We start from the raw sequence: 16,305 nt of genomic DNA, 5'->3' as shown, positions 1-16,305 counted from the left end.
GAGAAGGGTAGACAGAGCCAGTGTGGCATGGTGGCTGCTAGGACTAGAACCTTGGGTTCAAATTGCCACTCAGCTTGGAAAAACCCACTGGGTGACCTTGGGTCAGTCTCTGTCTTTCAGTCTAACCCAGGTTTGCTGTGAGGATAAAATGGGGATGTGGAGCACTATGTGCATCACTCTGAGCTCCTTGGAGGAAAGTTGTGACAATATATAAATAATTACTCTTCTATGGTGGCAGCTGCAGTTTTTATAAATACGTAATATAAATATTAAAAATATTTTTCTGAAAACTATATTACCTATGTTCATCCACTGATTCTAACCAACTGATTACATCATTACGTGCTGCAGTCATGTCTTTCTCAAATAATATTTGGAACTGTGGTTCCCAGCGCCTTTAACAAACTACAGTTCCCAAAATTCACCATGACTTTTAAAACAGCATAAGAGTGCTTTGAATGGGATAGGTGTGGCTGTCCTATCCTGTATGTGTGTGTGTTGACTGTTGGTTGTAAAGAAATTGTGGTTTTAGCCCTACCAGCAAGGAAGCATGACATTAAAAACTTTGTACTTTATTCATAATTTATATAGCATTAGTACCCAGCTCTTCAGCCACAAAGGCTCTAGAGCAGCTTTGTTGTTGTTGTTTAGTCATTTAGTCATGTCCGACTCTTTGTGACCCCATGGACCAGAGCACGCCAGGCACTCCTGTCTTCCACTGCCTCCCGCAGTTTGGTCAAACTCATGTTGGTAGCTTCGAGAACACTGTCCAACCATCTTGTCCTCTGTCATCCCCTTCTCCTTGTGCCCTCAATCTTTCCCAACATCAGGGTCTTTTCCAGGGAGTCTTCTCTTCTCATGAGGTGGCCAAAGTATTGGAGCCTCAGCTTCACGATCTGTCCTTCCAGTGAGCGCTCAGGGCTGATTTCCTTCAGAATGGATAGGTTTGATCTTCTTGCAGTCCATGGGACTCTCAAGAATCTCCTCCAGCACTGTAATTCAAAAGCATCAATTCTTTGGCCTTCTAAAGCCTTCTTTATGGTCCAGCTCTCACTTCCATACATCACTACAGAGTAGCTTACATACAATCAATTAAAACAAGGCAGTCCCTGACCAAAACTTACAATCTTAAAAAACAATGACACACACAAGGTAAGAGGGATAGGGAGGGACAGTGCCTGTTTGTTTTTAAATTAAACTCAGGCACCAATTCTCAAATAGTTGTTTTTATAATGACCAGCTGGCACAGTTCTGGCATAGGAAGTGCCTAATGGAGCTGGGCTTTTGGTAAAGCGGATGGAATTAGCTCTGGTTTTTATCTCTTCCACTGAGGGAGGCTTATGGAATGGCCCCTCCCTGGTGACACTTGAGGGAGAGGAGGCCTGATGGTCTGTCCCAGCAGAGTTGATGGAGTAAGCTCTGCTTCTCACCTCTCCTACTGTAAATTAACTTCCAGTTAAACTTTAGTTCAGAAATGTGTTCATAAAATGTGTAGTCCTTATTATCCTGAAACCCTTCTGTTATTTGCTGAGCAAGGACAGGCAACAGCAATACATTTCCCCCTCTTCGCATCTGACCTTCCTGGTTCAGATGCATGCTGGTGACACTTCACTCCAAAACTCCTGAACTTCCCAATGGCTTCATAGAGCTGCTAAATAGTATGGGTGAGAAGATTGAACCATGCAGGACACTGCAACTTCCATGGCACTGAACAATAGCCTCCCATATCTACTTTCTGGAAACAACTCTAGCAGTAGGAGTGAAACCACTTTAGTATAGTACAACAAAGTATTGTGCAATGGGTCCAGAATTAGGCATATGAGAATAGGCCCAGTGAAATCAATGGGGCTTAAATTAGAATACGCTAATTGAAATTGTAACTAAGCAATACTAAGTCTGAATCCTTCTGGTTATTTTGAGGTGTAAGAGAGTAGCCAAAATAAATGCTCTGGAAATACATTGGGATTGTTTGTTTTTGCAATTCTTGAGTATGTATCCAAAAGCAGTTCTTTGAGCCTTGCTATGAATATTGCTTCCAGCCTATTGAAACAAAAAATGGCCTCTCTAATTCTATCATTCCCTTTTTCTCCTCCTATAGGAACCTTTAGTACACCAGCAAGTTCTGCTATGCATGTCCCATTGAACCAGCAAGGGAAACACATGAAATGAAACGTCTCCTCCTTCTCCTCTTCCTTGCACTCCACCAACATCTGTTTTAGGTCTTCCCCAACCCTCCAGAGGAGATTTGGGAAGAAGATGGGGGGTGGGGTGCAGGGAGGTAGAAGGGAGATTCTACATCATTGCACTCCAACTTGCAAAACAGATACATTTCAAATCAAGGTTCCTTTGTTTGTTCTAAATATTGACCAAAATTAAGCAACAGCATGAACAATTGAGCCAAAATCCTATGCTTGATTTGGAATGGTAATTTCAAAGCATGGAATCCTCACACCTGTGTTTTAAGTTAACATAAATGTTTATGTGTGTGGTGGTGGGGACACAGGTGAGAATACATACATGTTTCCCTCCTGGTCAGTTTAAAGGAGAGTAATGAACTTGCAGTGGTGCAACTCGTATCTCCAAGGACATTTTCAGAGATTAGGTGACTTTTGCTTGGCCACATGGGAGCTTTCCTTCAGGGTCTTGCAGGGTTCAGAACATGCTATTTAACATCTATATGAAACTACTGGGACCAGTCATCAGGGGATTCGGAGTGAGGTCTCACCAGCATCCAGCTCTATCTCTGTTTCATCAGTACCTCAAAAGGCAGTGAAAGTGCTTAATCAGGCAGCAATGGGCTGGATGTTCACCAACAAACTAAAGCTAAATCCACACAATATGGAAGTGCCATAAGTGGGTTTCCGATTTCCAGAAGTTGACAGAACTATCTGTTCTTAATAGGGTTTCACTCACCTTGAAGGACCAGTTGCATAATTTGGGGTTGTTCCTGGAACTATCTTTGCCCAGGTGGCCTCAGTGGCTAGGAGCAACTATGCAGAGTTTCACCTGGTACAAGCTATGGTCATTTTTGGACAGGGATCGTTTGACCATGGTTACTCATGCTCTGGTAACCTCCAGGCTGGACTAGGGCTACCCTTGAAGATGGTCTGGAAATTGCTGAAGCAAAAATGCTGCTAGGGGCAGCAGGTCATGAACATATTACTCATCTTAGTGAATACACTGGTTGCCAATTGTCTTCCAGGTCCAGTTCAAGATGCTAAACGGCTTGGGTCTCAGCAAGAGCACCTTCTTCCATATCAACCGGTCTGTGCTCTAAGATCAGCAGATGTGGCCTCCCTGGTGGACCCTCTTTAGTATGAGGTACATGGTGGTGGGTGGGGGGCAGGAAGGAAATTTTAAAATAGCAGCTCCTCATATATGGAATTCCCTTCCTTCTGAGGTGCATCTGGCCCTCTCTACATTTTTTTGTGGTTACTTAAGATCTTTTTCAAAAGACATTTGGAGAAGAGACTGGATTGCTGCTGCTGATTCTGTTAGTAACTGTTCTGTGGTTTGTTGCCTTTTAAAGGATCATGTTATTATCTGTTTGCTTTGCTGTAAACCACCCTGTGGCAGTATATAAATCATCTATATAAATAAATGTAGCTTTAGCCCTTAAAATGTAATTATGAGCACACTTTTGCATGACATCTTTCAGTCAGTAATGTAATTCATAAACTGATTTATTCAGAGAAGCCCAAGCAATGTTATGCCTGCAACACAGGTTCCTGTAAGTTGGGTTCTGTTCCTTGCAAGCACTCTGGTAATGGAGACAGTTGCTCACTAGATGCATGCGCTGGGGAATTAACAGGGTCACTGCACACAATATTAATACAGTTATTTCTAGCAAAGCATTGCATCGCCAGGAGGCAGTGACCAGAGGTGGCAGGAAATGACTGGACAGTGAGTGCTGTTTGGGAATACTTGAACTTTTGTATGGTTTACGAATAACATGTTTATTACCAAATCCCCAGTTTAATTCCTAAAGTTCTGATCTACCAACAAGTACCAATAAAGTAAAAAGGGTGGGAAGTTAACATGGTTACGTAACAGAACCTCCCCGTCCCCCAAATTCACATTTTAATCCACATTTAATTTGCATTGCAGAGCAGAAACAAATTATCAAGGATTCATTTGCTGCAGCTTTTGCTGGGAGATAGCATTTTATTCAGTGCTGATGGGAGATTCCATGTTTATCACCCCTCAATACCCCCTCACCCCACAAAATTGGTATATCTTTGGCAAGACCCCTTTTCCCTAGCATATATAGTTTCTGCATGCATGCATATTTATACATCTCTCTCTCTCTCTGTATGGGTAAATTTCCTCCCACTCCAAAATAATTCAGTTCAGCAAAAATGCACCATATGATTGCTAATAATTTGCTTCTGTTCAAACCTGGGTAAGACCTACTCCCTTTCCAAGGCTCTTCTGAATAAAATTCATTAGACTTTCTCAGTAGTTCCCAGACTTTCCCGCTCCCCAGACCACTTGAAAATTGCAGTGGTACTTGGCAGACTACTTAATGATTTTTCTGCCCATTGTAGCAATTATAATGCAGTGTGCTAGATGCTGATGATTCTTAATTGTTATTTTATTGCTTTTTTATTTCTTCAAATATTGTGTTTTATTGTATTACAATCTAAATTCCATAGAATACAATAAAATACAAGGTAAGAAATAAAAGAAATGATAAAATACAATTCAAAAATCAGTATAAATCTTTAATGAGATGGATGGGCCATCTCCTGTCTTCAACAACAAATTCACAGACACACCCTGGACCATCTGAATGAAGCTTGTGGACCGGTTTAGAACCCCTGCTGTAGCTATATGTTGTGTGGGTGGAGAAAGGGACCTGCAGACACACACCCCAGCAGGAACAATAAACTTTCTCTATTACTTTCACTTCTTGTTTTCCTAACATTTACATATCAAAACGGCCACTATAATAGAATCCTAGAATTGTAGAGTTGGAAGGGTCCCCAAAGGTCATCTAGTTCAACCCCCTACAATGCAGGGATCTCAACTAAAGCATCCATGACAGATGACCATCCAACCTCTGCTTAAAAACTTCCAAGGAACGAGAGTCCACAACCTCTTGAGGGAGTCCGTTCTACTTTCTAACAGTTCTTACTGTCAGAAAGTTCTTCCTGATGTTTAGTTAGAATCCCCTTTCTTGTAACAAATCCATTGGTACAGGTCCTATCCTCCAGAGCAGAAAACAAGCTTGCTGCATCTTCCATGTGACAGCCTTTTAGATATTTGAAGATGGCTATATCTCCCTCTCAGTCTCCTCTTATCCAGATTAAACATACCCAACTCCCTCAGCTGTTCCTCATAAGGCTTAGTTTCCAGATCCTTTAGAGTCAAAGTCAAAGAATTGTAAGGTATCCCAAGGGTCAATCTAGTCCAACCCCCTGCAATGCAGGAATCTTTTGCCCTACGTGTAGCTCAAACCCACAAGATTAAGAGACTCATGCTCTACTGACTGGGCTATCCTAATTGTATCCCTCGTGTCCAGTTGTTGTGTGATTTCTTTGTTTCTTCTGGACCTTGGTTTTGAGAGGCCAAATGATTTTGTTTTCTCTGTCTTTTCTCTGAGGGCAGAAAAGTAATGCAAATCCATCACAGGCCCAAAATGTACATGATGTCAAACCATTTTATTTGTTTTTCTTTTCAGTAATGTTTTTCCATATAACAATACAACAACAGAAATAGGGTAGATGGAATATATTTCTCTTTTCCTTAAAGGGCACATATTTCCCTGTGTCGCATGGTATTCTTTTCTTAGCCACGTCTCATACTCTTACTTCTACAGTACTGCTCTCAGTACATAGTGGGGTAAGCTGTTACACAGGTTCTATATCCTTACACAACATGGCTATGACTTCTCCATTAAACACTTAACCCACCAGAAAGCAACACTGTTTAAGGGAGAGGGGTTAAGAACTGCTTCATAGCTGCAGCATTAAAAGAATTAACTACAGAATGGGCAGCTATTATCGAGGCATTTTTTAAGCGACCAAAGCAGCGACTAAGCTGTCAGACATGGCTAAAATGGCAAATATGGCTATAAACATGGGGTTGAAATATCAGTCAAGTCTATCGGGGGGAAAGCTGAAAACATGAAGGATTTAAAAAACAGGAATCACAATTTGGATATTAGAATCTATAGGATCTCAGAATTAGAAAGCAAGAGAGAATGATAGTCTTAATAACACAGTGATTTACATAGCTTCTTCGAGACCCACCTTCTTTTGAGCCTTATTTTGGGAGCACACCTAAATGCCACAGCAATTAAAAATTGCAAAGTCCTGAGATGTGTTGTCAGATTTCCACTGTACTCCCTTACAGAAAAGATATATCAAGATCTCCACAACTTTCACTCTCTTGTATACAAAGGAGAATAAGGGCAGGTGTTTCAGGACCTTTATGCTAAAACACTAAGATTCCATATAAAGTGCTTAAACTGTATACAAAGCAGCCCAGGCTGGTGTAGACTGTATACAGATGTGTGTTTCTGAATACTGTTGTACTTCTGTAAGATACGTTCTGTATTACAAATCATAAGGAAAAATGCTCTCTGGGCTTGTTTTTTTGTTTTTATTTGTAATTTGTATTGTGGATTTTACAACTTTCAAAAATGGTTTCAAAAAAAGGTACAGATCATTTGAGCACATCATAATTCCTAGCACTACTTTAGGAAATACATTTTACTAATGTCTGACCATTTATGTTAACAATGGACCCAAAGCATACATTGATTTTTCACTACTCTATCTAGGCTTCTAACTTTATTGACTCAAGTACCGAACGTGCTTCTTTATATTCTTCAGCTTCTTCCAACTCTTTTTCATTTTCCTGAAATTAAACAAAGCACACTTTTCACTATTTTACAAATTATTAAAGCTTAAAACTATTTGTTTGCATTGATATGCGTCATGAAGGAGGCTTTAGCACTTTAGTTCCCAACATATAGGGTAATATTCAATGTTAGTCATACACAGACTGAGTGCATGGATTTCAGTGGGTCTATTCTGAGTAACACTGGATATTACTCAGTATCCAGTTTGGATTGCAATGAGCCCAGCTTTCTGCAGAGCCCACAATTGGAAGTATTCCAGATAATCAAGTGAAGAATCCTAGCGAATGAATTCCAAACCCTTTGCAGTACAGCCAATAAAACCTGTTCCCCATTGGGGTTGGGAATTCCACACTTGTTTGGCCAGGACACTCCATATTTACACCAGCTTTACGATTCCCACCTATGCAGAACTCTTTCCCTGGCGATTTAACATCTTACCATCTGCAGTTTTGCAAGATAGATTCTCGAAAATCCCATACTCTGAAAGATAATGTCCTTGTGGCACAAAACAGGTTGAATCCATACACACATTTTATTTTACTGCCCATTTTATGCAAAAATATATGGTAAGTATTTGGCCCCCTTACTGAAGGAAAGGATTTACTGCACTCTTCCAGTGTGTCTTATCTGCTGAACTATTGTAGTAATGATGTTGTGGAGAATGTGGCAAGATTTTTGAGTGACACTATGAGATTATGTCACCATAGGTCCTAAGAGCCATTTTCGTACCTCACTGGACAGTTTTATCCTAAAGTATCTCTTACTATGTTTTGTTAACTGTGTTGTATTCTGATCCATGTATACAATGCACTTTTTCTATGCCAATAAAGATTGATTGATAGATACTATCAGCAGCAGAACATGACATAATACCCAGTTTATTAGGTTCAATTGACAGTCATATGATAGTGAATTGGTAAAGGGTGATATAGTAATGAGCTACGGTGCTTACTTCTCACTGCATAGGCCCAATTTTGAAAACACACTGACCTTTAATAAATGATTTTTGGCCCACTGAAATCCATTCTTTAGCTTTTAATCATAAATCCACACAATCTTGCAAAGAAGTGTTCCCATTTAAAGTGCTAGCATGAATCCCAAAGGAAAGAAGTACTCAGCCCCTGCTTGATTGGCATAGAAAAGTCAAAACATGGATAATCAGTCACAAACAATAGTAAAATCTGAAAGCTTTGTTATCACATTCATTGCCAGAGCAAGGAAGATGTTTCTATTGCCCTGGTGCTCCAGCAGATGCCAATCTCTTCAGCAGATGCCAATACTGTCCCCCTCCTGAGGGGGATAGAGACAATATTACATATGACAGGGGAATACCTGGTACTGGGATAATAGCTTCATGGATGCACAGAAAACTGAGGCGGTGCTAAAAAAAAGCATGCTAAAGAGCAAAAAACTACAAGAAGGAATCAACTTGAGGGAATAATGCATTGTTTCAGTTGTCTCTATACTAATGCACGGAGTATGGAAAACAAGCAAGTTGAATTTGAGCTCTTAATACAGGTTGGCAAATATTATCTAAAAGGCATTATGGAAACATGGTGGGGTGACTGGAATGTATAAATTGAGGGTCTATTCAAAAGGAATAGCTCAAACAGGAAGGAAGGAGGAGCAGCATTAAATGTAATGGATGTGTACACTTGTGAAGAGATCCAATGACTTGAGCATGGAAGGATGATTTGAGAGTATATGTAGGAGAGGGAAACAACAGTAACCTTACTGTGGGTGTCTGCTATAGACCTCCAAGCCAGACTAAAGACTTGGATGATGCTTTCCTAGAGCAGATTACCAAACAGTAAAAAAGGAGAGATGCAGTAGCTGTGTGAGACTTAAATTACCTATATTTGTATTGTATCACAATTCCAAGTATTTTTTCCCTTTTATTTTTCTATTTTTTTCTGTTCATTTACTTTATTTTCTCACTGAAATTCTTCAATAAAATATAAATATTTAGGCTTGCAAGAGAGGTTTAAAATAATTTTAAACAGTTTATTTGGCTACATTCAAAGCATGGGGAACACCATAGAAATAATAGGTCCTCTGCGTAGAGAAGATGAAAGAAATGCTGTTGGGTGACAGAAAGAAGGCAGAACTGCTCAATTCCTACTTTACCTATGTTTTCGCCCAGGAGGAAAGCAACCCAACCTGGTGATACCAGAATAAATGATGCAAGGAGGGAGCTGCAGCCCAAGTTAGGTAATGGAACACCTAGCTACTTTGAATGAATAAATATCCAGGGTCTGATGAGCTGTGCTCAAAGGTACTAAAGGAGTTTGCCTCTGTCTATAATTTTGGAGAATTCTTTGGGAACAGGTGAGGTCCCTGCAGACTGGAAACAGGCAAATGTTGTCCCCCATCTTCAAGAAGGGGAAAAAAGACCGGTCAGCTTGTCTTCAACACCAGGAAAGTCCTAGAACAGATAATTCAACAGCTGGTCTGTGAACACTTAGAAAAGGATGCCATGATTACTAAGACCCAGCATGGGTTTCTCAAAAAAAAAAAGACCCACTGTTGTTCAATGTCGTTCGAAATGACTTCGATAAAAGAATTAAGGGGATGCTCATCAAATCTGCAGATGACACTAAACTACAAGGGATAGCTAATGCCGTAGAAGACAGAATCAGGATTTTAAAAGACCTTAACAGATTGGAGAACTGAACCCAAACAAACAAAATGAATTTCAATAGAAAAAAATGTCAGGTTCTACACTTAGGCAGGATGAACCAGCTGCAGCGTAAGATGGGGGACACCTGGCTTGCCCATAGCACATGTGAAAAGGAGACCACAAGTTTAACATGAATCAGCAGTGTGATGCAGTAGCAAAAAAAGCTAATGCTATTCTAGGCTGCATCAACAGAAGTATAGTGTCCCAATCAAGATAAGTCATAGTACCGCTCTGTTCTGCCTTGATCAGATAAGTATAAATGTAATGGATGTAGAATATAAAATCTACATGAAACAACTGGGAAGGTTAACCAGGAATTTGGAGTGCAATGCCACTAATATGCAAATGATACTGAACTCCATTTCACTTTTCCATTCAATTCCAAGGAGGTGAAGTTTTGGGAGGCATATAGAAAAGCAACCAAGTAGAAAACCTTCAAAAACAATGTTAGTATGCGTACCAGTGATTCTAATAGACTAACTTTGGAGCAATCAGTTCAATCAATGATTAAGATAATGATTGCTACTCCAAATATTTCTATGGTGGTGTTGTTTTTAGGGGCAAACTAAATCACCTATTTCAAAAAACAGTATGTAATGTGCATTTTTCTTTGGCAGTATTGTGATAGTAAGCACCTGGATTAAAAAAAAAAATGTTGACACCAGTACAGACCTAACATAGCTCTTCACTTTATCATGATATTTAGTTTTAAAGCCCCCTGGCAACTTGCCACAAATCTTAAAGGTAAAGGTAAAGGGACCCCTGACCATTAGGTCCAGTCATGACCGACTCTGGGGCTGCGGCGCTCATCTCGCTTTATTGGCCAAGGGAGCCAGCGTACAGCTTCAGGGTCATGTGGCCAGCATAACTAAGCCGCTTCTGGCAAACCAGAGCAGCGCATGGAAACGCCGTTTACCTTCCCACCAGAACGGTACCTATTTATCTACTTGCACTTTGACATGCTTTCGAACTGCTAGGTTGGCAGGAGCAGGGACCGAGCAACGGGAGCTCACCCCGTCACGGGGATTCGAACCACCAACCTTCTGATCGGCAAGTCCCTGTCACAAATCTTAGCCAAGATTAATGCTATGAAGGTTCTATCTTAAATAAACTTTGAAACCAAGGTCTAAAGCAGATTTCAAATCCTGTTTCGTATGGGCCTAAAGTTGAAGTGGGGAATTATAGAGAGAGAACACTCAGTCCCACTGCATTATTTTTATCCCCCATCCCCTTTGCTTCTTAGGCTGATGTACATGGTTCTCCCCACCCCCATTTTATCCTCACAGCAACTCTGTGATACGGACACAGAGATGGTGACTAGCCCAAAGCTTCACAGCAGAGAAGGAAATGAACCTGGGATTCCTGAGGCCAAATCTGATACTTGATCTAGGTTTACTTCTACACCAATTCCCAAAGTACAGATAAACAGCAGAAATTTAAAGCTGCAAGCTCAAAGAGTTTAAATATTAATTAACTATAGCTGTAGTTGATTCATTGCTAGGGCAAATTTTAATTTTTGTACCTTAAAGTTAACAGGCATGTTTTGCAGGGGGGCGGGTTTTGGTTTGGATTGGTTACTCTAACAGAAAATAAACAAATATTAAGTATGTCTTTTCCTTCAAGCAAGTGGCAGGTTTGGTTTAGATTCTCAAAGTTCCTTCAGTATTCCTGAAATGAATATTTGTTAAAGTTTTGGTAGCAATGAGACATATGCATGATCAATCAATTGATTATTAAAATGTCATTTCTTTTTTACTTACTAATAGCTGAGCAAGATCTGCATGTGCAGCTTCTAATCTGCGTTGGCAATCAGGAATCATCATTCGAGATTCTTGCAAGACCTCAATCTGCAAAATGGAAGTTCATTAAGTATATGAACTATTCAATTTTAGTATACAACTCTACTGTTTAGCTGCTTAAAATAATGCAAACCTATTGAAGTTACTCTATATACAATAATTTTTTTAAAGTACTCAGTAATACTTTTTAAAACCAAAGCAAGATCTGCTAAAAAGCTTTCCATGAAATATTTGTTTTTAAAAACTATTTAATATAAACTATTTCCCCTGCTGTCAAAAACAGCTTCGTCCAAAATGGGATCAGCTGGTTATATAAATATCTCCTGCATCTTTTTGGTAATAAATAAAAACAGTGTTCAGATAATACCACACAGAGATAATTACTGCATGAAAAAAGTTATTGAGTTATTGATCACATTGTATGCTCACTGCAGGAGGTTCTGACTAAAAGACAAAGGTAAAGTAAAATGAAAACCAAAGACCAGCAGGCTCATATTTTTGATGCTTATCATGCATAAAAAGTTATTACTCATTCTTGGGCTTCATTTTAGGAGAGAGATTATTCTCACCATGCTTTTTGAACAAAATTACTGGTCTGGCACCCCACTGAATTTGAACATCTTGCATACATCTACAGAAAACAATTTTGTAATTGCATACAAAATCATGGAATGTTTTTAACCCTCAAAATCATGCACTGAAAATGTGGTGTAAACAGCTAATTCTATCATGTATCCAGCCTGGATAGAAATGAAAATTAATTAACAACAATTATATGAATTTTAAGCCCTCACATGATTGTATTTAAGCAAAAGTATTAACAGAATCCAGTGTGTGCAACTGCAAGCACCTGTAGTCATGAAAAAAATATGTCCACAATTTAGCTGACACGTAGACAGAGTATACGTTCTGTCTTCAGAAAACAAGCAACAACTCCAGTGACCAGAAGCTCCCATTCTGAATTTATTTTATAATGTTGTTGCTTCTTTCAACCTATAAAGCGCTGTGGTACCAAAAGGAATTAAAAGTAGCTTCTTAAAAGCCACTAGACCAAGGTATCTCAAACAATGTCCTATTGAGCTTCCAACTATGAAAACCAGAACAGATTTCAAGGTCCACATGTAATTGTGGACCAAAGTATGCAAAATGTAAGAGATCCATGATCAGAATCATCTGTTTTTCTTTCTTTCTACACAACCACTTTCAATGCTGGGGATACAACAGTGGCAGATGGGGTTCTTCCTACACTATTTGTGGATTTCACTAGAAAGATAGAGCACCTAAACTAAAAGGGGGAGAGCAAATTGAGGAGCACTTTATGTCCATGGTATTGAGTCTAAATGTCTCTTAGCAAACTATCATTAAAATAGCATAATAGCTTCTCATGATGATGCAGCAATTTAGTTAAGCGGTGTTAACATTCGGTATTTTTAAAAAACAACAACCATAACTCTAAGAGGCTTTCAGTTAAAAGAAATGATGCATGCATAAGGGATCAGGGATCTAAAAGACCTCATGTGTATCAACTTAAGGGCAATTAAAAGACCACAGAGTCCATGTTTATATAGTTATACAACAGCACCAGGACAGTCTGCACGATTCCAATAGAATGTCTAAGATACCCTATAATCCATAAAAGTGATGGGCACTGTAACTTAAGGCAAATCAGTTTCTACAGACTAGAAATAATTTATTTATTTATTTATTTATTAAATTTAAATACTGCCCTCCATTCGAAGGTCACAGGCTGATTCACAACATGAAAATACAGAATGAGAACACAAAATATACATAATAAAACAAAAACAAACCAATAACCTCCCTCCCAAAAACACATTTAAAAGGACATAGAATGTTAATCAGCCAAAGGCTTGATTATAGAGAAATGTTTTTGCTTGTTTCCTAACGGTATCTAATAAAGGCACCAGGCAAACCTCCTGCAGTGAGTACCCCAGAAACGGGGAGGGAGCCACTGCAGAAAAGGTCCATTCTCATGTTGCCACCCACCAGAGCTCTTGTTGAGGTGGCACACAAAGAAAGGCTTCATACAATGATTGGCTTCAGATTATGATTGCCAGGTTTGCTCTGGTTCATCTGTTTAAGGCTATATAGGTCAAGAGCAGCCGTTTGAATTGGGCCCGGAAACTAACTGGAAGCCAGTGCAGTAGGCTCAGTGTAGCAGTAATGTGCTCAAACTGTCTTGCCCTGATGGTCAATCTGGCCCCTAAATGTTGCACCAGATGAAGTTTCCAAACCTTCTTCAGAGGCAGTCTTACATATAACACATTGCAGTACAGTGGTACCTCAGGTTACATACACTTCAGGTTACATACACTTCAGGTTACAGACTCCGCTAACCCAGAAATAGTGCTTCAGGTTAAGAACTTTGATTCAGGATGAGAACAGAAATCGTGCTCCGGTGGCGCGGTGGCAGCAGGAGGCCCCATTAGCTAAAGTGGTGCTTCAGGTTAAGAACAGTTTCAGGTTAAGAACGGACCTCCAGAACGAATTAAGTTCTTAACCCGAGGTACCACTGTACTCCAAAACTCCGGATGATCCCACTCAGCAGTTTCATGTAGATGTTGGGGGATAAAATTGAACCCTGAGGAACCCAACACTGAAGGCTTCAAAGGGCTGAAGAGCAGTCCCCAAGCATCACCCTCTGGAAACAACCATTCAAGTAGGACCAGAACCACTGCAAAGCAGTGCCACCTACCCATCCCACATCCTCAAGCTTTACTAACTAAAACTCAGAACAGGGCTGGACCAAGCTCTGGACACCCCTTGAGATTCATCTGCTGTGGATATAAGCGATCTTATCCTCAAAAAGCTTTGCAATCAAGTCACAGCTACCATCAGTTCTGCCACCTCTTTCAGGTCAGATGGTAAGAAGCCCTGCACTAACCAGAAAAGCTCTGCTGGACAGCACAATGAGGATGCAATGAGGGGGCGGCAAAGTATGCCTTCTTTGGTGCCTTTACTGCCACTAGGTAGGCTCAATGATGAGTCCTCACCAGTATTCAATCAGATATTTCTTATAGTTGTGTTTGAGTGGTCTTCCAGCTTGTTTCCTTGCCCTATGCTTTGGAGTATACTAGGAAACCAAACAGACTACACATTTGTAAGGTGCCCAGGGGCAATTGTGTCAATGGCCCAAGCCATTTGCATGTTCCTGAGGTTGGCCAGGGCTTTGACAGGAGTGCCAATCATAGCATCTAAAAATTTCCCCAGAGTCCTCTGGAAATTCACTGGATCCATCAGCCTCTAAGGGCAAACCACCCTAATCGGTTCCCCATCTCTGCAAAGGGGAAAAGGTGCTGAAAGCCTAAACCTCAACAGGAACTGATATTACTATTATAAGGGAATGATGTCAATATCCCCCCCCTTCAGATCACCCTCTTCCTGTTCAGTTGAGAAAACAAGGTCCAGATTGTGGCCTGCCAATGCATTGGGCTGGTGTCATGTTGGGACAGGCCCTATGAAGTCCTGAAAAGATTGCCTGGAAAGAGATGGAATATCTACAGACTACAGCAACACCCACCCCCAAAACAAATGCTCAAGTCTGCCCTGATGCTGCATCAACTCCACCCTGCTCACCTACCCAGGTCTCAGTGAAACAGACTAGATCAACCTTCTCATTCATAATCAGATCATGGATGAGGGAGGCCTTACTCAGAGCTGACCTGCCTTTCAGCAACAGCATCTGCAGACCTAAGGGCTGACTGATAGGACAACTGCAATTCCACAGGTTGGAGGAGGGCTGGCACATGGCATAGTCACAAACTGCCAGTGCCATGCACTGTGTGAGAAGGCAACATTTCTAATCCTTGAAACCTGTTCCAGAGCACCAATGACCAGTTATTTCACCCCAATGCTTATTTCATTACTATTTCTGCAAACCATTAATATTTCTAGAATTAACTATGTAGGCAATCATTTTTACACCCAAAGTGAAGATGAACAGTCCAGACTGCAGGCAGGTGAGAGGAAGTTTAACTCCTTTCCCTGGGGCCTCAACTCGGAGACTTCTAGTATAGCACTAAATATTCTTTTTATATGTCCACAAAAACACAAATTTGAAACTTTTTTAAAAAAAACCTACACACAATACTTTTCAGTTAAAAATAACAACTGATAACATATATTCATGAACTATAAAGTTGTTTACCTGTTTTTTAATGGCATAATTTTCAGAATCTTCAGCTTTCATTTTCTCAATCTTTTCTTCTTGTTGTTTTGCTTCTTTTTCATACATAACCTTTTCTTTTGCCAAGCTGCATACAAAAATAATGAATTAACTTTTCCATTATAAAAGCTAATACAAGTTTTCCTAACCGAAAGGTTACACACATAGAACAGAATAATTTCAAAATATCATCATCGTTCCATGTTCTATTATTCATTACATTTTATTTTAATTGTATATTGATGCACCATATAGCTTGGGATTCAAAGATCTGCTCAGGCTCAAGAGCAAGGCTTGATCAGTGCAATGCTGGTTTTTATTTCTTTTGAAAACTGCCATATATGTTGTATCCCAAACTGCTTTTGAATAATCCTCAATTAAAAAAAAAAGTTCACCACACACCATGGGGATCTGTTAAAGTCTGAAGTCCACTTTGTCTCCTGTGGCAATTCTTTGGATGCCAGCCATTGTTTTCCTATCTGATACAGTATTCCTCACTTCCACATACCCCAAATGCAGAATATGGATGTCTGGATTTGACTGAAAGTATCTAGCAGCCACAACTGAATTAATACTTGTTTGCAGATCTTGAAGTTTAGAGGAAGAAGGTCTTCTATTAGTGATTGTACTTACAGCCCTTTTTGGTCATTCAGGCTCACAGCTTTGGTATGATCTAAATTCACTGCTGAACCTAGTTGCCCAGGTTATAACAGTGATCAGAAGACTTTCCACCAACTTTACCAAGTAAAACTGCATCTTGGTTGACCTTGCA

At 40.0% G+C, this 16,305-nt stretch overlaps 1 protein-coding gene and 1 long non-coding RNA gene across 3 annotated transcripts in view; one reads left to right on the top strand and one right to left on the bottom strand.

The window, feature by feature from the left end:
• LOC308458369 overlaps positions 1-11,286 on the top strand; it is a 33,978-nt gene extending 22,692 nt beyond the window's left edge. The window contains exons 2-4 of one of the 2 annotated variants that reach the window (XR_013977291.1): positions 3,203-3,321; positions 9,012-9,079; positions 10,792-11,286. This is a non-coding gene — a long non-coding RNA (uncharacterized lncRNA). The remainder of the gene's footprint in view (positions 1-3,202; positions 3,322-9,011; positions 9,080-10,791) is intronic. The other variant, XR_013977292.1, reaches the window with a different exon arrangement.
• Positions 5,645-16,305, bottom strand: part of TBCA (tubulin folding cofactor A) — a 33,769-nt gene continuing 23,108 nt past the window's right edge. The window contains exons 2-4 of the mRNA XM_080973265.1: positions 15,516-15,621; positions 11,309-11,395; positions 5,645-6,864 (exon numbers count right to left, since the gene is read on the bottom strand). Of these exons, the coding sequence (XP_080829391.1) occupies positions 6,784-6,864; positions 11,309-11,395; positions 15,516-15,621 (274 nt within the window). The 3' untranslated portion in view covers positions 5,645-6,783. The remainder of the gene's footprint in view (positions 6,865-11,308; positions 11,396-15,515; positions 15,622-16,305) is intronic.

The sequence above is a fragment of the Podarcis pityusensis genome, assembly GCF_964106645.2.
Source record: "Podarcis pityusensis genome assembly, chromosome: 11".
NCBI lineage: Eukaryota > Metazoa > Chordata > Lepidosauria > Squamata > Lacertidae > Podarcis > Podarcis pityusensis.
Note: the sequence above shows the minus strand (reverse complement) of the source record. Positions and strands in the feature narration are given on the sequence as shown.